This window comes from Xyrauchen texanus, chromosome 48, assembly GCF_025860055.1.
Source record: "Xyrauchen texanus isolate HMW12.3.18 chromosome 48, RBS_HiC_50CHRs, whole genome shotgun sequence".
NCBI lineage: Eukaryota > Metazoa > Chordata > Actinopteri > Cypriniformes > Catostomidae > Xyrauchen > Xyrauchen texanus.
In genome coordinates, this window is record NC_068323.1 from 4859773 (window position 1) to 4880158 (window position 20386).

Consider the following 20386-nt stretch of genomic DNA (forward strand, 5'->3'; position numbering starts at 1 on the left):
GAAAATGTGACTTAGTTTTTCTGCAGTCATGTCTTCTTCCCTGAGAGAGACTCTTTAATAGTTTCAGAAAACAACGTATCGCTCAATGACACAGCACGTACTTTTTTCTTTTTCTACACAGCTCCGTCCTCATTGGCGCTCTTGTCACGTGACCACATCCGGTCTCGGAATATGAACAAACGGTCCTTTTTCGTTTCTGTTTTAAAGAAATAGAAAATTAAACTCAAATTATTTTTAAAACATCACTCATCCCTTTTTGACACTGAAAAATAGAAACGCTTTGTATTTTAAAACAAAAATCAAATAGCCACTTGTTTTTTGTTTTTGAATACCCGAATGACCAAAAGATACACGAACCAGAAAACCTCTCCAGGAAAGGATAAATATGCTATATGATGATTAAAAATTAAACAGATTTTCATTGAATATTATACTATATGTTTATTTAATAAAGTATGGAAAGACTTCCTTCTTCATGGAAACATGGAGTAATTATCCCTGTATTAAAGACAGCAAAGAACATGATGCTGCCAATTATAGACCAGTTGCATTAATGAAGAGTTGAAGGTAGAAGAGTTCAGGTAAGGGTTGGATCATTATATTCCAAAATATTTAAAATAGATAATGGGACTCCACAAGGAAGTGTGTGCGGTCCAATATTGTTTAATATCATGATAAAGGATCCCTTCCAAAAATGTTCAGATATAGGAAGATCTCTATAAGCTGACGATGGAGCGATATGGAAGAGGGGTCTTAATGTATCACATGTGACAAGAGTTACACAAACAGCAGTTCATGAAGTGGAGAAATGCGCCAACAAATGCAGTTTTCAGTTATCAAAGACTCGTATCCTTGAAATTAAAGTGAAACTATACAATCAGGTACTTGCACAGGTTAAAGTTATAAGATATTCAGGGATATGGATGGATTCTAGGCTGACTTTTAAGATTCATGATCAGAAAGTATTAGATAAGTGTAAATAAATTTAATTAAGATGTCTAGCAGGAATGGAATGGGGAGCTAGTCGAATATCTTTACTATGAATATATAGTGCATTGATCAGGTCAGTTCTGGATTATGGATATATAATATCTGCATCATTAGCCTTGATGAGGACAAATTAAACAGTACAAACACAATTAATAGGAATATGTATCTCCAATAACAGCGCTGCAAGTGGAGGTGGGAGAAATGCCCATGTGTATACATACGCAAGTTAAAATTAACAATTAATTATTGGATTAATATGAAAGACACACCCAGTTAAGGAAATACTAAAAGAGAGCTGGGAGTATGGGAATAATAATATAATACGTTTTGGTTGGACAGCAAATAAAGAGGTTATGAATTTGGGAATTACAGATATTTCAGTTAGTCCAACCATTGCACCAATATACCTTTGTCCCAATATACCATTGTTCCCCATGGCTCAAGTCGATTTCCATCTGCAATCTAAAGTTAAGAATTGAACATATACACATAAGGAAGTTATTGTACAGCAGTATTTAAATCAGGAATACTCTTCAATGCTCCACATATTCACAGATGTTCAAAGGATCCTACATCTGGAAAAACAGCTGCAGTAGTATATAATAAGAGGTTCAAAGTCCGTACAACAGAACTAATAGTGATTTTATTAGCTGTGTAATGGGTGGAGGAAGTTTTAAATAGTCTGAATCAAGTTTTAGTATATGAGATTCTTACACATCTGCTAAGAAGTCAGAAACTGGGGATGGTCTTGAGATTTCTTTGGGTACCAGCACATGTGGGAGTACAAGGAAATGAAATAGTGGACAAACTGGCTAAACAGGCAATGGATCATTAGGATGCTGAAGTTCATATATCACTCAGTAAAGAAGAGATAAACTGAAGAATAGGTCTCAATAATAGGAGAGAAGATACAATTATCACACAATAGGACATTCAGGCTTGAATCATTCATTGTTCAAAACAGGGAAACATCAAACAGGATTATGCTTGACATGTGGTGAAGCAGAGACTGTTGAACATGTTTATTACATTGTGTCATGTTTACAAGGGAAAGAGAGCAGATATTAAATACAATGAGAAATATATAGATTCAAACAAATTCACCTTACCAACCTATTGAATTGTGCCTCAGGACAGTCAAAAATACAACGAGAAATACTTAATTATCTCAGGAAAACAGGATTTAATAAACATATTATATAAATTATTATTATTTATTTCCTTCTTATTAATGCTTCACACTCCAGTCCAGCTGGTGGCGGTAAAACACCATATGTTGGCTTGTCAACCGCCATTAAAAACACAAGAAGAACATAATGAGTGAACGAGTGGGTGATTAAACAGTGAAGCGTTCGAGTGCTGATGTTCTGAGATATCAGCACTCATGAAACATCTCTTGTCCAATCAGATTTGAGGACCAGAACTGTTGTATAAAAAGGAAAAGTACACCCAAATTCTGTCATTTACTCTCAAACCATCCCAACTTTCTTCCATGTCAGATCAACAACCCTGTTCATGCGGTATTTAAAACGGTCTGAATATATTAACCAAGTTTAAAGTTAAACATACTGGCGGCATTGCAGTGACTAAAATATGTCCGCTGGAACAAACATACTCACCACGTTCAACAACATACAATAATTTAAACTTACATCTGAACAATGTAATTTGGTTTGTCACCGCAACCAACATGATCCGATCTGTTTATGTCGTCACAATGTGACTATGTTAACTGGGTTGAACTGTTCAGGAGAATTAACCAAACAAATACAGTAAAAACTAAACAATTAACAATACGTGCAATTATTTAGATGTAAAAGTATGATTTTATCATATGATTAAAGGTACAAATGAATGTCATGTTTAACAAGAAAATAAACATTATTTTAATCAGGATGAGATTTATTGCACAAGTACACTTAAACACATACAATACATTTGTCTTGCTGACAGAATTAGTTTAAAGTGCACAAACAACAAAACAGAGATAATAATAAAAACATAGAATAACGTGAATAGAGAATATAACTATATGGAAAATACACAAAATATATATATATATACATACATACACACACATGTATGTACAAATACACATCTGTTATATACAGATGTTAACAATGAACTTGTTAAAATTATGGTAAAATAAATAAATCTGGTGTTTTCAGAAGTCTCTGCATGACCCACATGAATAAATCAAACTACAGTGATTTAAAAAGAAAATCTTTAAAGAGAAAATCAGATTTTAATTTTTCCAGAAGAAATATTTATAATTTATGTTCTTGATTTGGCTGCAGGTTTTATATTAACTACAGTATAAATATCATTAATATAATGACATGCATAGATGAGGGTTTTGATTGTCTTTTTATATTAACTTCAGACACATTGATTTTACTCATTGTGGCACGTGTGTGTTGCTTTAGTGAAATAAAAGATTAAAGGGAACATTTATTTGCTTCTTATTTGATCAAATGTTGGAACTGAAATGTTTGAGAAGCGCTTCAGATGATCTGATGAAACACATTCATCACTGTTCAGAAAGTTTCCAGTATTCTGAATTAATTGACAAACACAGTGCAGAAGAGAATATTTGGAGATTCAGATAAAATCCAGAGTAGAAAGACTTCTTCACAAGTTTAAGACACGAGTATGATGAGTTTATGATCACGTCATCTCAGTGCTGACTCATATGGAAGATAAATACAACTGCAGCCACTGATCGCGAGTCAGATTTCCCTTTCTTAATAGTAAGTGAGGTTTGGATTTGAGGTGGGGAAACTGATCCTCGATCAGAGCAGCGTTATACCGGAACAGCAGCAGGAATTCCCGATCGATATCTACAGTATATTTATAAATACCCCCATCATGCCCCCTTCTTACACACACTCCACTTATGTAACACACATCATGCCCCCTTCTTACACACACTCCACTTATGTAACACACATCATGCCCCCTTCTTACACACATTCCACTTATGTAACACGCATCACGCCCCCTTCTTACACACACTCCACTTATGTAACACACATCATGTCCCTTTCTTACACACACTCCACTTATGTAACACACATCGTGCCCCCTTCTTACACACACTCCACTTATGTAACACGCATCACGCCCCCTTCTTACACACACTCCACTTATGTAACACGCATCACGCCCCCTTCTTACACACACTCCACTTATGTAACACGCATCACGCCCCCTTCTTACACACACTCCACTTATGTAACACGCATCACGCCCCTTCTTACACACACTCCACTTATGTAACACGATCACGCCCCTTCTTACACACACTCCACTTATGTAACACGCATCACGCCCCTTCTTACACACACTCCACTTATGTAACACGCATCACGCCCCTTCTTACACACACTCCCACTTATGTAACACGCATCACGCTCCCTTCTTACACACACTCCACTTATGTAACACGCATCACGCCCCTTCTTACACACGCTCCACTTATGTAACACGCATCACGCCCCCTTCTTACACACGCTCCACTTATGTAACACACATCACGCCCCCTTCTTACACACACTCCACTTATGTAACACGCATCACGCCCCCTTCTTACACACGCTCCACTTATGTAACACGCATCACGCCCCCTTCTTACACACACTCCACTTATGTAACACGCATCACGCCCCCTTCTTACACACGCTCCACTTATGTAACACGCATCACGCCCCCTTCTTACACACGCTCCACTTATGTAACACACATCACGCCCCCATCTTACACACGCTCCACTTATGTAACACGCATCACGCCCCCTTCTTACACACGCTCCACTTATGTAACACGCATCACGCCCCCTTCTTACACACGCTCCACTTATGTAACACGCATCACGCCCTTCTTACACACGCTCCACTTATGTAACACGCATCACGCCTCTTCTTACACACGCTCCACTTATGTAACACGCATCACGCCCTCTTCTTACACACACTCCACTTATGTAACACGCATCACGCCCTCTTCTTACACACACTCCACTTATGTAACACGCATCACGCCTCCTTCTTACACACACTCCACTTATGTAACACGCATCACGCTCCTTCTTACACACACTCCACTTATGTAACACGCATCACGCCCTTCTTACACACACTCCACTTATGTAACACGCATCACGTCCCTTCTATACACACTCCACTTATGTAACACGCATCACGCCTCTTCTTACACACACTCCACTTATGTAACACGCATCACGCCCCTTCTTACACACACTCCACTTATGTAACACGCATCACGCTCTTCTTACACACGCTCCACTTATGTAACACGCATCACGCCTCTTCTTACACACGCTCCACTTATGTAACACGCATCACGCCTCTTCTTACACACGCTCCACTTATGTAACACGCATCACGCTCCTTCTTACACACGCTCCACTTATGTAACACGCATCACGCTCCTTCTTACACACGCTCCACTTATGTAACACGCATCACGCCTCCTTCTTACACACGCTCCACTTATGTAACACGCATCACGCCTCATCTTACACACGCTCCACTTATGTAACACGCATCACGCCTCTTCTTACACACGCTCCACTTATGTAACACGCATCACGCCTCTTCTTACACACGCTCCACTTATGTAACACGCATCACGCCCCCTTCTTACACACGCTCCACTTATGTAACACACATCACGCCCCCTTCATACACACACTCCACTTATGTTACACACATCACGCCCCCTTCTTACACACACTCCACTTATGTAACACACATCACGCCCCTTCATACACACACTCCACTTATGTTACACACATCACGCCCCTTCTTACACACACTCCACTTATGTAACACACATCATGCCCCCTTCTTACACACACTCCACTTATGTAACACACATCATGCCCCCTTCTTACACACACTCCACTTATGTAACACACATCACGCCCCTTCATACACACACTCCACTTATGTTACACACATCACGCCCCTTCTTACACACACTCCACTTATGTAACACACATCATGCCCCCTTCTTACACACACTCCACTTATGTAACACACATCATGCCCCCTTCTTACACACACTCCACTTATGTAACACACATCATGCCCCCTTCTTACACACACTCCACTTATGTAACACACATCACGCCCCTTCTTACACACACTCCACTTATGTTACACACATCACGCCCCTTCTTACACACACTCCACTTATGTAACACACATCATGCCCCCTTCTTACACACACTCCACTTATGTAACACACATCACGCCCCTTCTTACACACACTCCACTTATGTAACACACATCATGCCCCTTCTTACACACACTCCACTTATGTAACACACATCATGCCCCCTTCTTACACACACTCCACTTATGTAACACACATCACGCCCCTTCTTACACACACTCCACTTATGTAACACACATCATGCCCCTTCTTACACACACTCCACTTATGTAACACACATCATGCCCCTTCTTACACACACTCCACTTATGTAACACACATCATGCCCCTTCTTACACACACTCCACTTGTGTAACACACATCATGCCCCCTTCTTACACACACTCCACTTATGTAACACACATCATGCCCCCTTCTTACACACACTCCACTTATGTAACACACATCATGCCCCCTTCTTACACACACTCCACTTATGTAACACACATCACGCTCCTTCTTACACACACTCCACTTATGTTACACACATCATGCCCCCTTCTTACACACACTCCACTTATGTAACACACATCATGCCCCCTTCTTACACACACTCCACTTATGTAACACACATCACGCCCCTTCTTACACACACTCCACTTATGTAACACACATCATGCCCCCTTCTTACACACACTCCACTTATGTAACACACATCATGCCCCCTTCTTACACACACTCCACTTATGTAACACACATCACGCCCCCTTCTTACACACACTCCACTTATGTAACACACATCATGCCCCCTTCTTACACACACTCCACTTATGTAACACACATCATGCCCCCTTCTTACACACACTCCACTTATGTAACACACATCATGCCCCCTTCTTACACACACTCCACTTATGTAACACACATCACGCCCCTTCTTACACACACTCCACTTATGTAACACACATCATGCCCCCTTCTTACACACACTCCACTTATGTAACACACATCATGCCCCTTCTTACACACACTCCACTTATGTAACACACATCATGCCCCTTCTTACACACACTCCACTTATGTAACACACATCATGCCCCCTTCTTACACACACTCCACTTATGTAACACACATCATGCCCCTTCTTACACACACTCCACTTATGTAACACACATCACGTCCCCTTCTTACACACACTCCACTTATGTAACACACATCATGCCCCTTCTTACACACACATCCACTTATGTAACACACATCATGCCCCCTTCTTACACACACTCCACTTATGTTACACACATCATGCCCCCTTCTTACACACACTCCACTTGTGTAACACACATCATGCCCCCTTCTTACACACACTCCACTTATGTAACACACATCATGCCCCCTTCTTACACACACTCCACTTATGTAACACACATCATGCCCCCTTCTTACACACACTCCACTTGTGTAACACACATCATGCCCCCTTCTTACACACACTTCACTTATGTAACACACATCATGCCCCCTTCTTACACACACTCCACTTATGTAACACACATCATGCCCCCTTCTTACACACACTCCACTTATGTAACACACATCATGCCCCCTTCTTACACACACTCCACTTATGTAACACACATCATGCCCCCTTCTTACACACACTCCACTTATGTAACACACATCACGCCCCCTTCTTACACACACTCCACTTATGTAACACCATTAATGAAGGACTCTTCATGATGCATCTGATGCACAAACTGTTGTCGAGTCATTCAGTTGCTTCCTCTCTCTCTTCCTCTCTCTCTTCCTGTCCTCTCTCCTGTCCTGCAACATTCATCAAAGGAGTCTCGTTCTCTCCGTCATCCTCCTGTAAGAAAACACAGAAACAAAATCAATTTCCAGATATCAGAAATATCAAATCTAACATGTTGAAATACTTTTACAGATATAAAAACACTTTCATTAGTAATAATTTCATTCCTGAGATCACAAATGAGCATTTAAACTTATATTCTGATATTTATATCCTGCATGTGATTAAATCTGATCACAAGCTCATTTACATGTGAAAATAATGAGAGGCAAGTTTGTGGAGAGTTTGCCAGAACTCCAGATATTTAGTTTGTTTCTTTCTTCAGCAGAACAATGAAGAAAAATAGAAAAATATCTCAGCAGGTCCTTAAAATGCAAGTGGATGGAGATTTTTCTTTTGAAGCTCCAAAAATCACAGACAGTCCTCATAAACATCATCCATACGACTCCAGCGGTTCAATTAATGTCTTCTCAAGTGACACGATTGATTTTAGTGCACAAATATAAATATTTAAGTACTTTTAACAGTAAATGATGCTTCTGGTCAGCAGCGGTACACGCGTGTGATATAATCGTGTTGTGAGACACACGGAAGAGCAGCTGTTTACAAATGAAAAGGAGGAACACTGAACAGAAGCTTCACTGGTTTTGGGTTAGATCTGTATTTATCGGTTTCTTTACTCACAATGGTGCGTTTGTGTGCTTATCCTGAATGTCCCAACTGAGAAGAGAACGTGAGATTACGTCTGTAACATGACAACATGAATACTCAAATATTGATCATTGTTTGCACCAAAAGTGATCGTGTCGCTTTAGAAGACGTTAATTGAACCACTGGAGTCGTATCGATGATGTTTATTAGGGATGCAGCGATCGTGATTTTTCATGACCGATACCAATTGCCAATTTTTTGGCAATTTTTTACATTGTTTAAGCAACAGACAAGAAAGAATGAAAAAGTTCATCAAAAAAGATGTTTATTTGCTCTTTTACAGGCCTTAAATGTAAAAAAAAAATTCTGTAGCTATGTGAAATTAGAGGCAATAACTGGATATTAAGCACCGGTGATGCACCGATCAGAAAAGGCCACTCTGTCATGCATCAAGGGCTGAGCAAGCACTCATTCATTACAGTAGCAGTGTATGTGTGATTCTCTGAGTGCTGCAAAAAAGATCGGCCCTAAATCTCCGATCACGGATTTAAGACCAATTCAGATCGGTGCACCCCTAATGTTCATGACTGTCTGTGATGTTTTTTTTTTTGAGCTTCAAAAGTTTGATCACCATCCACTTGCATTTTAAGGACCTATTGAGCTGAGATATTTTTCTTCAAATGTTTGCTGAAGAAAGAAAGTCAAACACATCTGAGATATCATGAGGAGTAAATAATGAGAATATTTTATTTTTGAGTGAACTATTAAAATCAGTAGACCTGAAACATCACAAGTGAAGACAAGCTGTTAGACTGATGACCTACACTGTATTCATTAGCAGAAGATTTGTTTCATCTGATTATTAAACTTTATAGTCTGTTATTTCCTAGTGCAACACGCTCACCGACAGAGATTAAAATAATCTCTGAGATGCTTCAGATGAAATCAAACTGATCTGAATCTGTTGTAAATTCAGAGACAGAAAGATGTAATGCACATACTGAAGTATCTTACCTGAACATTGTTCTGCATCTCCATATCTGTTGAATAAAAACTCAATTAAACACATTTTCTTTATCAGTTAGTTTTGAGTATAAAAATAAAAATGTTTACATATTTAAAGACTCTTTTTACATATTTAATCTAAAATTTTCCTCTTTTATATCAGCTGTATGTAATACTTGCCATTTTGTTCTTGTTTTGAGATCTTACGGCAATAGTAAATCACACCAGCAGCAGTTACAAAGACATAAATGACCACCAGAAAAACAAAATCCATTCCTGCTACAGCACCAGAAGACAGACCTGAATCTGGAGTTATGTCTGATACTGTAATGATGAAGAGAGACAGTCATTAGTGTCACTGAATGTGATCATCATCAGCTCTTTATAACAACTGAAGATCTGATTATCTGCATTAAATGATGAAATCGTCCTCACCGCTGACATTAACACTGAAGCTCTTTACGCTGAAGCTGCTGCTGATACTGCTGCTGATCTCTAGTTGATAAAGTCCAGAGTCTGTAGTTCTGCTGTTTGTGATAGTGAGATCTCCAGTCTGATGGTCAATCTTCAGTCTGTCTCTGAATCTCTCAGCACCTTCATCACACGTCACATCTGTACAGCTCTTACTGGGATCTTCATTCATTTCAGCTATACGAGTGTCATTGAAATACCACGTCATCACAACATCTCCCTGTTTTACAGTATCATCAGTGTGTAGAGTGACAGAATCTCCTTCAATCACCGACTTTATCTTCATTTCAGCAGCAGACACTCCTGAAACACACATGAACAGTTTCTTCTTTTGGGTGAATAAACCTCACCATAGTAGAGGACAGAACTGAGGAAATAACAACAATTGTGCAGCTAAATTACTGAACAAGGCAAGGCAAGTTTATTTATATAGCACATTTCATACACAATGGTAATTCAAAGTGCTTTACATAGAAGAGATTAAAATAAGAATAAATAAATAAGAATAATTGAAACAGTTTAGAATATAAAATAAAATCCAGTACAGACAGTCGGACACACAGTGCTCATTCAGTAAATGCACAGCTAAACAGATGTGTTTTGAGTCTGGATTTGAATGTGACTACTGTAGGAGCACATCTGATCTCTTCTGGAAGCTGGTTCCAGCTGCGGCTGGCATAATAGCTAAAAGCAGACTCTCCTTGCTTAGAGTGAACCCTTGGTATTTCTAGCTGATGTGATCCTAATGATCTGAGTGATCTGTTGGGTTTATATTGGAAGCAATTCCATGCCACATATATTTGCAAAAAATATTAAGTATTGCAAAAGAAAATAAAGTTTTGCAAAAGAAAAAAAGTGTTGAGCAAAAAAAATATTTTTTTTTTAAACAAAAATTAAGTATCACAAAAGTAAAATAAAATATCGAGATAAAAAAATAAAGTTTTGCAAACAAAAATAAAGAATTGCAAAATATAAACTAAAGAACTTTTATCCTTTTTTATCTCTGCAACAGATTTTTAGGCAGCAATGATTTTGCCACACATCTTTTTCTTTGCAATGCATACTAATTATTTTGCAATGCTCCTTTTAGTCTGCATTTCCATCATGTGTGAGCTCATGAGACCGTTTTGCCTTTGCGCTTCACTTTTCTTTGCGTTTCACTTTATGGCACTGTTTTGACGTGGGGGTGGAGTCAGGGGATCGGGGCGTGTACAACGGGCTCAGTGATGCCTCCCTGGAAGTTACGTCATTAGCTTGAGACACGGATCAAACATCATGGCTGAGCAGAGGCATGCAGGTGGATCTCAGGTATGTAAAGTTGATTGTTTCCTTTTATTTAATTAGCATTAAATGTGTTTTAACAGCGTTTGCTTCAGATAAAGAAGTTAGAGATCAGTTAAAGTGGTGGATTTATTAGCCGTACTTGCTAACGCGTCTGAAATAGCCAGCATCTGCATTTTTTTCTCTCTCTATTGATTGATTCTTATGTTTATTTTATAGATTATAATTGTCTATACCATAGTATGTTGTCTTCTAAAAAAAATTTAAACTCCATATTTAAAAATATATAAATAAATAGATGTTACATTATCACTGTAAAAGGAGACAATAAATAGATTACAAATAAAAAGTTAAACGATCGTAACAAACGTGCATATGTTCCCTGTATTTAAAAAAAAAAAAAAAATTGTTTTGAAATATAAAATGTTCACATAACCCTGCGTTATACAGCTACTTAAGTTCTTACGATGCTCCCAGTAAATGTACGTGTGTCTAGGTCATCTCATGTAATTATTTGCCATGTCACATTTAGCAGAGAGAATATCCAGATGTCGTGACGGCAGCACAGAATCTTATTAGTGTTCTGACTCAAAGCCTCGGTCATATTCAGGCAGGTCAGGGGCAGCAGCAACAACAACAACAGCTTTCTCCTGCTGTTTCTCTGCCTCGAGTAGAGCAGGATATGGCCAGGTTATCAGCACCTACTCTTAAGAATCAATCTGTTAAATTTGTTTTGCTTTTGCACAGTTAACTTTATAAGTGTAACTTTATATGATGTTCTTTTATTGTTTGTAGATCGTTTCCTGGGATGTTTAAAAAGGCAAAAAAGAAAATTGCAAACCCTCAGATAAATCAGAAAGTGGCACCTTGGAAGCCATTTTCTGTTAACATATACCTCATGAACAAAAACACTGACACCTCACCTTCACCATCTGAAGAGTTTGAGTTACTCCAGGCAGGACTGGGAAAACAGACTATTACAATTTCTTCCAACGTGAACCATTCTGAAGTATGTACATTTATGTCAGTGCCATCTGATAACAAAGCAATATTAGAGCTGTTCTCACTGCAATTAACATTGGGTTGACATCTTTATTAAAAGAATATTCCAGTTTTAAAACAAGTTAAGCTGAATCAACATCATTTGTTTGAAAATTTGAAATTCATTTTGACATCTATTATTTTCTTTAAAAATGAAAACGTCTGGGGTACAGTGAGGCACTAACTGATTAAAAAAGTATAAACACAAGACATAATGTGCATGTAAAAATTATGTTTGTGTGATAAAATCACTTTTCTGTGTGAAGTTGTTCCCAGTTTTACAACCTTGTTGCCATGATGATGTAATGTCAACAAATCTTGTAAATGTAGCATTTGGAAAATGTAATCAACTATAAAGCTAATTAACTTTTAAATTAATTATTTGATAAAACTGCAATATGATCATTGAGAACAATATCTCATAGCATGCTTATTATGCTTTTTAATGTTGCATTCATTTTAGGATTTTAATTGAGTTTCAAATTTGTAGAAACTTTTGCATTAACATTATGAATTCACTAATGTTTCAGATACATAACCAAAATTTATTGTTTTATATTTGTCATGCATTTACATAACCATCGCTTTGTGTCTGCATTTAGTTAAAATGTTTGCCCTTGTTTGTGAACCTTTGTTCTGTTTTATGTTTTCTGTAGTTATGCAAGCTACTTGAAGCTGAATTTCCCAAAATGAGATCACTTACTGGAGGTTGGCTGCTTTATAAGGCCCCAGGTGCACTATATTGTTATCCAAACTAGACCCCAGATCGTGAAGAGCTAAACACAACATTTTTCAAACTGTACAAGTGATATCTTGAGTGGTGTTATAGACACAGGGTTAGAATTGAACCTTTCTCTTGACATCCCTAAGGTGACATATGTACATAATTGTATACATTGTATACATTAGAACTGACTCCTTTATAGCATTGCACAGGGAAGGGATATTAGGATATGTGTAGAAATACCTGGTTGTTATTATTATACATTTTATACATTCCATTTTACAGAGATAAGCCTAATTATACTGTAAGAGCCCGCTATTGCTGCACATGTTGTAATGTGTTTTTGAATTGGCAGGTGGAAATGGAAGAAGAAAGCTTATAATTGTGCCTCCAGACTCAGAGGGCTATACAGGCAGTCTTATCAAGATGGCATCTAACACTGGAAGAACAGCACTCTACATGGTCCCTCTTCAAGATGAGTTATGTCTTGATCCACTGCCATTCTCAGCAGATGAGTTTGCTAAGATGCCAAAGGTGGAGTGTCGGACATGTAAAACAACAATGCCACTACCGGTTTTATACTTGCATGTCAAGTCCTGTGGTGGCACACAATCAGCTGATGATGAAGAGGTATGTTATTTACAACCATCGACCATCTACTTTTCATTTAAGTTTTGTTTTGGCAGCATATATACCCAGTTTTTTCATCTCAGATTACTGATGATGATGATGTGAAAATAGTTGCTGAGACGGCCAGTACTGTGACCCTTGCCACCCCAACCCCTACTTCTAGGCCTACACCTACTACCCCTACACGAACCTCTACTCCTACACCCACCACAAGTTATGAGGTGATATGAATCAAAACAGTGCATTGTTAAATGTGTGCTCAAATACTTGCCAATACATTTCTTCGGGACATGCTGCAAATAATGACAATTGTACACCAGCACCTGTGCAGTCCATTTAATTATTTTTAAATTTATTTGCTGATATTTAAAGGTGAATCTTTAAATATATTAATATTAAATGGCAAATTTTAAATATGGTTCAAATCTTTTTAACTTGCATGTGATGAGGATTAGAATCATAAATATAGTGTCTCATATATTTTTTGGTTATAAACATGGAGCTGTGCTGCCTTATGGGAGCTGCAATGCTAACATTACATTATCTGCTAAATGCTACTCTTTATCTGTGTAGAGCCCCATTGTCATACACTTTCAATCACAAGATAAGCGCACTGACTCTCAAAAGTACATTTCAAAACTATAGTTTTTGGATAATACTGCTTCAGTGGCTATCGTTGTCAGTATAAGTCCAAGATGAGCAACATGTCAATTAAACAAATTACTTAATTACAAATGTCTGTGTGTTTTTGCTTTGCATGTCAAATTTAATAATTTGTCTTTTCTTGATTTTATAGGATGAGGGACAGTGTCCCATTTGTTTGGACATATTTACGCAGAGACAGTTGCCTGTGCATGCAAGTATATGTGGAGAAAGGTAAGATATCATGATTTGTAAAAGCATATCATTTTCAACAATTTTGTGGTTATGAGGTTTTTGAGTTAAATCAAGGTTTATTGTAATGAGTTTTATATCCTCAGTGTATTACAGACATTACCTTATTCGATCAGTCCTCCATGTGGCACACCTGAACACAAAAACCAAAGGCCAGAAATACAATGGTAGAGTATTTTTAATCAATACACTTAAAGGGATAGTTCACTCAAAAATTAAAATTCTGTCATAATTTACTTCATTTACCTCATTTTTTGTCATTTCAAACCTGTATGACGTCTTTCTTCTGCAGAACACAAAAGAAGATATTTTAAAGAACGTTGGTAACCAAACAACAATGGTGCCTATTGACTTCCATTGTATGGCCAAAAAAGTATTTCTCAAAATATCTTCTTTTGTGTTCCATAGAAGAAAGTCATATAGGTTTGGAATGACACAAGGGTGAGTAAATGATGACAGAATTAAAAATTTTGGGTGAACTATCCCTTTAAGGATATAGAATTTATGACTAATAGGTTTTTTTTTTCACAGTCCAGATGATGTACTGCGTTTGTTGGCAAGTAGGGTTGATGACAGCAAGGATTTCAAGATCTGCGTGTCTCGCACAGACTTCTTTCAAAGAGCAATGGTACAGTGGCAGCGGCAAAAGAGAGGAACCCCTGGCAACACTTTGCGTGTAACATTTTTGGGGGAAGCAGGTGTTGATACAGGTGCCATTCGAAAGGAATTTCTTACAGGTAAGTCATCTCTATTAAGTTATAAAAAAAATGTATTCATGGTAACACTTTAAGGATTAGAAATTAGACATCAATGAATTACTAATAATCCCATTTGTATGTGACTAGTTATGGATTTGTTAGTAATTCTTAACCTATAACGTATTATCTACATCCTTTATAGGTTCCCAGTGCATGATATAAATGTGCATCTATGGCAGGGAGGAGGGCGGGGCTGGGTCGTGATAATACACACCCAGTCCCTTATCAGGCTAATCAAGCCTCGGAGAGGGATTAAGGCCGACTGAGGAGGATTGTGCAGGAGAGAGAGATAGTTTACGGACATGTCCGTCATGTGTGTTTGTGTCGTTTGTTTAAGTTTATTATTAAAATATTATTTATATTATCAAGCCGGTTCTCCCCGCCTCTCCATCGAACTACGTTACACACATGACGGACATGTCCGTAAACTAACTATCTCTCCCACACAATCCTCCGCAGTTGGCCTTGATCCCTCTCGAAGGCTTGATGAGCCTGATAAGGGACCGGGTGTGTATGATCACGACCCGGCCCCGCCCTGCCACAGCATCTTATAGCTATAAAATGATATTCTTCTCATCACAATTGTACAGAGTGGTTATCTGAGTTACCCTAGACTTTGTCAGTTTGAACCAGTCATTCTCCGTTGACCTCTCTCATCAACAAGCTATTTCCATCCACAGAACTGCCGCTCACTGTATGTTTTTTGTTTTTGGCACCATTCTGAGTAAATCATTGAGACTGTTGTGTGTGAAAATCCCTGAAATACTCAAACCAGCCCGTCTGACACCAACAATCATTCATGCGATTATTTAATCAGCCAATCATATGGCAGCTGTGCAGTGAATACAATCCTGCAGATACGGGTCAGGAGCTTCAGTTAATGTTCACATCAACCATCAGAATGGGGAAAAATGTGATCTCAGTGATTTGGACCGTGACCGTAATTGTTGGTGTCAGATTTCTGGTTTGAGTATTTCTGGGATTTTCACACACAACAGTCTCTAGAATTTACTCAGACCGGTGACAAAAACATGCAGTGAGCGGCAGTTCCACGGTTCTGCTATTCTGAAGGTCACGAGGGGAATGTAGACAATAATAGGTGGTTTTTAATGTTGTTGCACATCAGTGTAAATATCAAATGTACATTTCATCAAAGGATTGCAATTAGACAAAAAGCAATGTGTTTCATTCAAAAGTGGAGAAAGCAGATATTCTAATATTAAATATTCAGTCTTAAAAATTTAGCAGTTTTACCAATAAATAATTTTTATGGTGTCACTTTAAGGTTTCAGATTTTATATAGACGCCTACGACATGGGATTGTCATGCCAAATTTCTGACTCCTGACATGTTTACGGGTAGTTGTTGGGATGGGCTCAATGAAGAGGCACCAATGACTCCACTCAATAGTTAAGGGTGGGTGCAGGAATGAGCTTTAGGGATACATACAACTGTTTGTAGGCTACTGTTTTCTTTTGTTGTTTTCTGATAAGTTCATTGTGAGGAAGAAAATGTATGTAGAGGGACTATAAAACAAGAATCCGCTAATAAAGGCTTAATAAATAACCAGTAATTCATTACAAGCCCATAGCTAGTCCTTTTATTAGTTAAACTACTAATCATTAATTACCGTCTAATGTTTCCTCCATATTTCTTAAGTGTTACTGTATTCATTTGGGGGTCTGAGACAGCTTCCTTTACCACAAACTAATATAACATTCAATTTATGCACAACAAATTATTTTTGGCACTTTTTCTACATCAGGCATAAAGGTTGTTGTAATGGAACTGTGCTGTCTTGTACCACATTTGTGGTCCTTGTCATGGTTATGATTTATTATTACTATTATTGTGGTTGTACAAAATCAGGATTGTAATAAATGTACTAAGCAGTGACCAATCATGAGTCGCCACATGTTTCACCTGCACTGTTCTCTGTTCCTAGCTAAACATGTTGAGAAATCCATCATGGGAAAGATTTATCACATCATAGTGAATGGTGTTAATTTGGAAATGAGATTGGATGTTTTATTCATGGAGCTCAGAACTGTTCAGTCTAGTGAAATAAATGCTATTTGGAAATATGTAGTGCCTGCCAAATGTGTACATGCATTTGTAGATTTGGTTGGTGAGATTGAGAAACACCTATTTGAGCATAGAGGACACCGGAGTGGGAAGAGTCCTATATACTCCATAAGTGATCTGGAGAAAGGATTATTCAGGTTAACAATTTTTTTTATGTAGTTATTTTACATATAGTGTAATGCCAAATATCATTTGACAGGCTAAATCTTTGTATGTTTCTGCTTTCTCTTTCAGGACTGCGGGAGAGGTGTTTTCAGTCAGTCTTGCTCAGGGTGGACCAGCCCCCTGTTTCTTGAGACGGTGGTGCTTTGATTTTCTTTCTACGGGAGAATTGGATGAAGCGAATCTCACTGAAGATGACGTTGATGACACTGAACTTTTTGATTTGATTAAAAAGGTAGTCATTGTTAAATGAAAGGCTGATTAAATTAGTACCAACATTTCAGAGCATTTTCTTACTTCAAACCCATCACCCATATTTCCTTAAAGTTTACTAGTTGATATGAATGTCGAGTCAGATTTATTTGTATAGCACTTTTCACGAAACGCATAATTTCAAATCTGCTTTACAGATCGAAGTTGTTAGCTAAATGTAATGTTATGAATTAAAATTATTAGTCTTTTGGCCCCCAGTGAGCAAGGCAAAGGTGTTCTGTGGCCAGGAAAAACAAAACTCCATAGGATAATGGAATGCAGAATGCATTTTATCATTTCAGGTGAAAGAAGACGCTGATCTCTCAGCATGGACTGATGCTATAATTAATTGTGGTTTCACTGGGGCCATTACACCGGAGAACAAAGAGGCCATCATACGGTAAGAATACAGTCATATATTTGGTCAGTTGTCTCAAAAAAATTTATCAGACCACTCAAGGTTATTTTAGCTATCAGGGAAACATCTACAGATATTCATTGACATAGTACAAATAGAGTATATTGTGAAGGGTGGATATAACAACCTCACTTTTAACTTGCACTCTGTTTCTATTGTGGCTACATACAATATACACCAATCTGCCAAAACATTAAAAGCATCTGCCTAATATCGTATAGGTCCCCCTCCTGCCACCAAAACAGCACAAACCCACATCAAAGAATAGCATTCAGATATGATAATCTTCTCATCACATGTTGTGTGTGGAAATCCCAGAAATACTCAAACCAGCCCATCTGACACCAACAATCATCCATGCGATTATCTAATCAGCCAATCATATGGCAGCAGTGCAGTGCATACAATCAGGCAGATACGGGTCAGGAGCTTCAGTTAATGTTCATATCAACCATCAAAATGGGGAAAAATGTGATCTGTGATTTTGATCGTTGGTGCCTGACAGTCTGGTTTGAGTATTTCTGTAACTGCTGATCTCCTGGGATTTTCACAAATAACAGTTTCTAGAATTTACTCATTTCATGTTATGGCTGATTGGTGTATTTTATACCTGATTTTTATTAAATACGTATGTCTATTCCAGATCTGTTGTGCTGCTGTTGTGTCTGATCCCAATGTTGAAGCAAGTCCGAAAAGGTTTTCAATTGTACAATTTTGTGGACATCTTGGAAGAGCATTCAGGACTGTGCCAACATTTCTTTGTCCCCAGTGCAGTGGACGATTATGATGATGATAAGGTATCATTCATTGTAAAAATATGTTTTATTCATTGAGACCCCAGCTGTATTGGTTTGTGGAATTGCTCTGAGCACTGAATGGGAAGAGTATCATTTACTGGGTTAAAGATTAAATGTCAAAAATTCAGAGGTGCTGTCGTCTACTAATTATTACTGAGTATATTTGTTGAATTAGTATTGGCGGTTGATGAATTGGTATCAACTTTTTTTTTTTCTTTTCATTAAACATGGACTTTATTACTTATTTCAGCTAAACATTCAGATATAAATTACAAGAGATAAACATATTTATTAGTGTTGCTTTCAGTACCTGAAAATGCATATTTGTTGTGTCATCCCACAGGCTGATGCAGATTTTATCATGCAGAGCATTCTTCCTGAACTATCGGAGAAGGGAACAATACGAGAGACCCGTGAAACAGCCATCATCAACTTCCTACAAGATTTTCTTCAGGAAATTGAAAGCACTGGTATGTATAACATCATTCTAAGTTTCTGATCTTCTATAGATGATTTAAGATAAGACAAATGATGTCTATTACATGTGACCTCACAGTGAGCAAAAGAAATTAATAACAACTGTCATATAAACTTTCTACACATCCACTTAGTTTTAGGTACTTTTATGGGAAAATGTTAATGTCAGCTATATTGTTGAACCACTTTTGAATAAGTGAGAGGGAGACTTGACAAATTGTTCTCTTGCTTGTAGAGGATAACCCTGAAAGAGACTCCCTGCCCCTAACTGTCCCCCGTATCATGCAGTGGCTTACCGGCCAGGGACATAAGCCTCTTCTTATGTCAGAACTAAGGGAATTCAAAATCTATTTGAATTTTGACCACGAGTGCATGCAGAGGATGCCAGAGCACAAGATTTGCTTCCCTGTTGTAAGTGCCTGTGCCAGAAAAATTACATTTCCTACAGCACACATGGACAATTATAATTCATTTAAAACCATCATGTTGCAAGCCATCCATTTTGACACTGGATTCAACCGGGTTTAAAATATAAGCAACGCTACTATATTTTAGAATTCTATCCTACTGACTGTGCACATGTTCAAGGCATATTATAACCCTGCTCTGCATTGTTAAATGTTCTTGTTCTCACTTTATAGCAGAAAAAAAACAAAGTCAATTATGATTTTATTCATAAGTTTTTTTTTTTATTTTTTACAAAATCTGTTTATTGGGAATAAATGTCCTGCCTATGGAGTTATTTGGTCATGATTCATT

General features: G+C 37.9%; 1 protein-coding gene across 2 annotated transcripts; it reads left to right on the forward strand.

The window, feature by feature from the left end:
• The first annotated feature begins 11356 nt into the window (after positions 1-11356).
• On the forward strand, positions 11357-20368 carry LOC127639388 (uncharacterized). 2 transcript variants are annotated; one of them, XM_052121370.1, is made up of 14 exons: positions 11357-11416; positions 12185-12398; positions 13087-13162; positions 13510-13784; positions 13868-14005; positions 14581-14660; positions 14765-14845; positions 15243-15415; positions 17556-17658; positions 17756-17918; positions 18238-18335; positions 18997-19150; positions 19494-19620; positions 19863-20368. In XM_052121370.1, exons 1-14 carry the CDS (start codon positions 11400-11402, stop codon positions 20153-20155), a joined length of 1992 nt encoding a protein of 663 aa, XP_051977330.1. In that variant the 5' UTR covers positions 11357-11399; the 3' UTR covers positions 20156-20368. The 2 variants fall into 2 exon arrangements, with proteins under 2 accessions (XP_051977330.1, XP_051977329.1); XM_052121369.1 differs by having other exon boundaries at positions 15210-15415; positions 19863-20367.
• Positions 20369-20386: the final 18 nt, after the last annotated feature.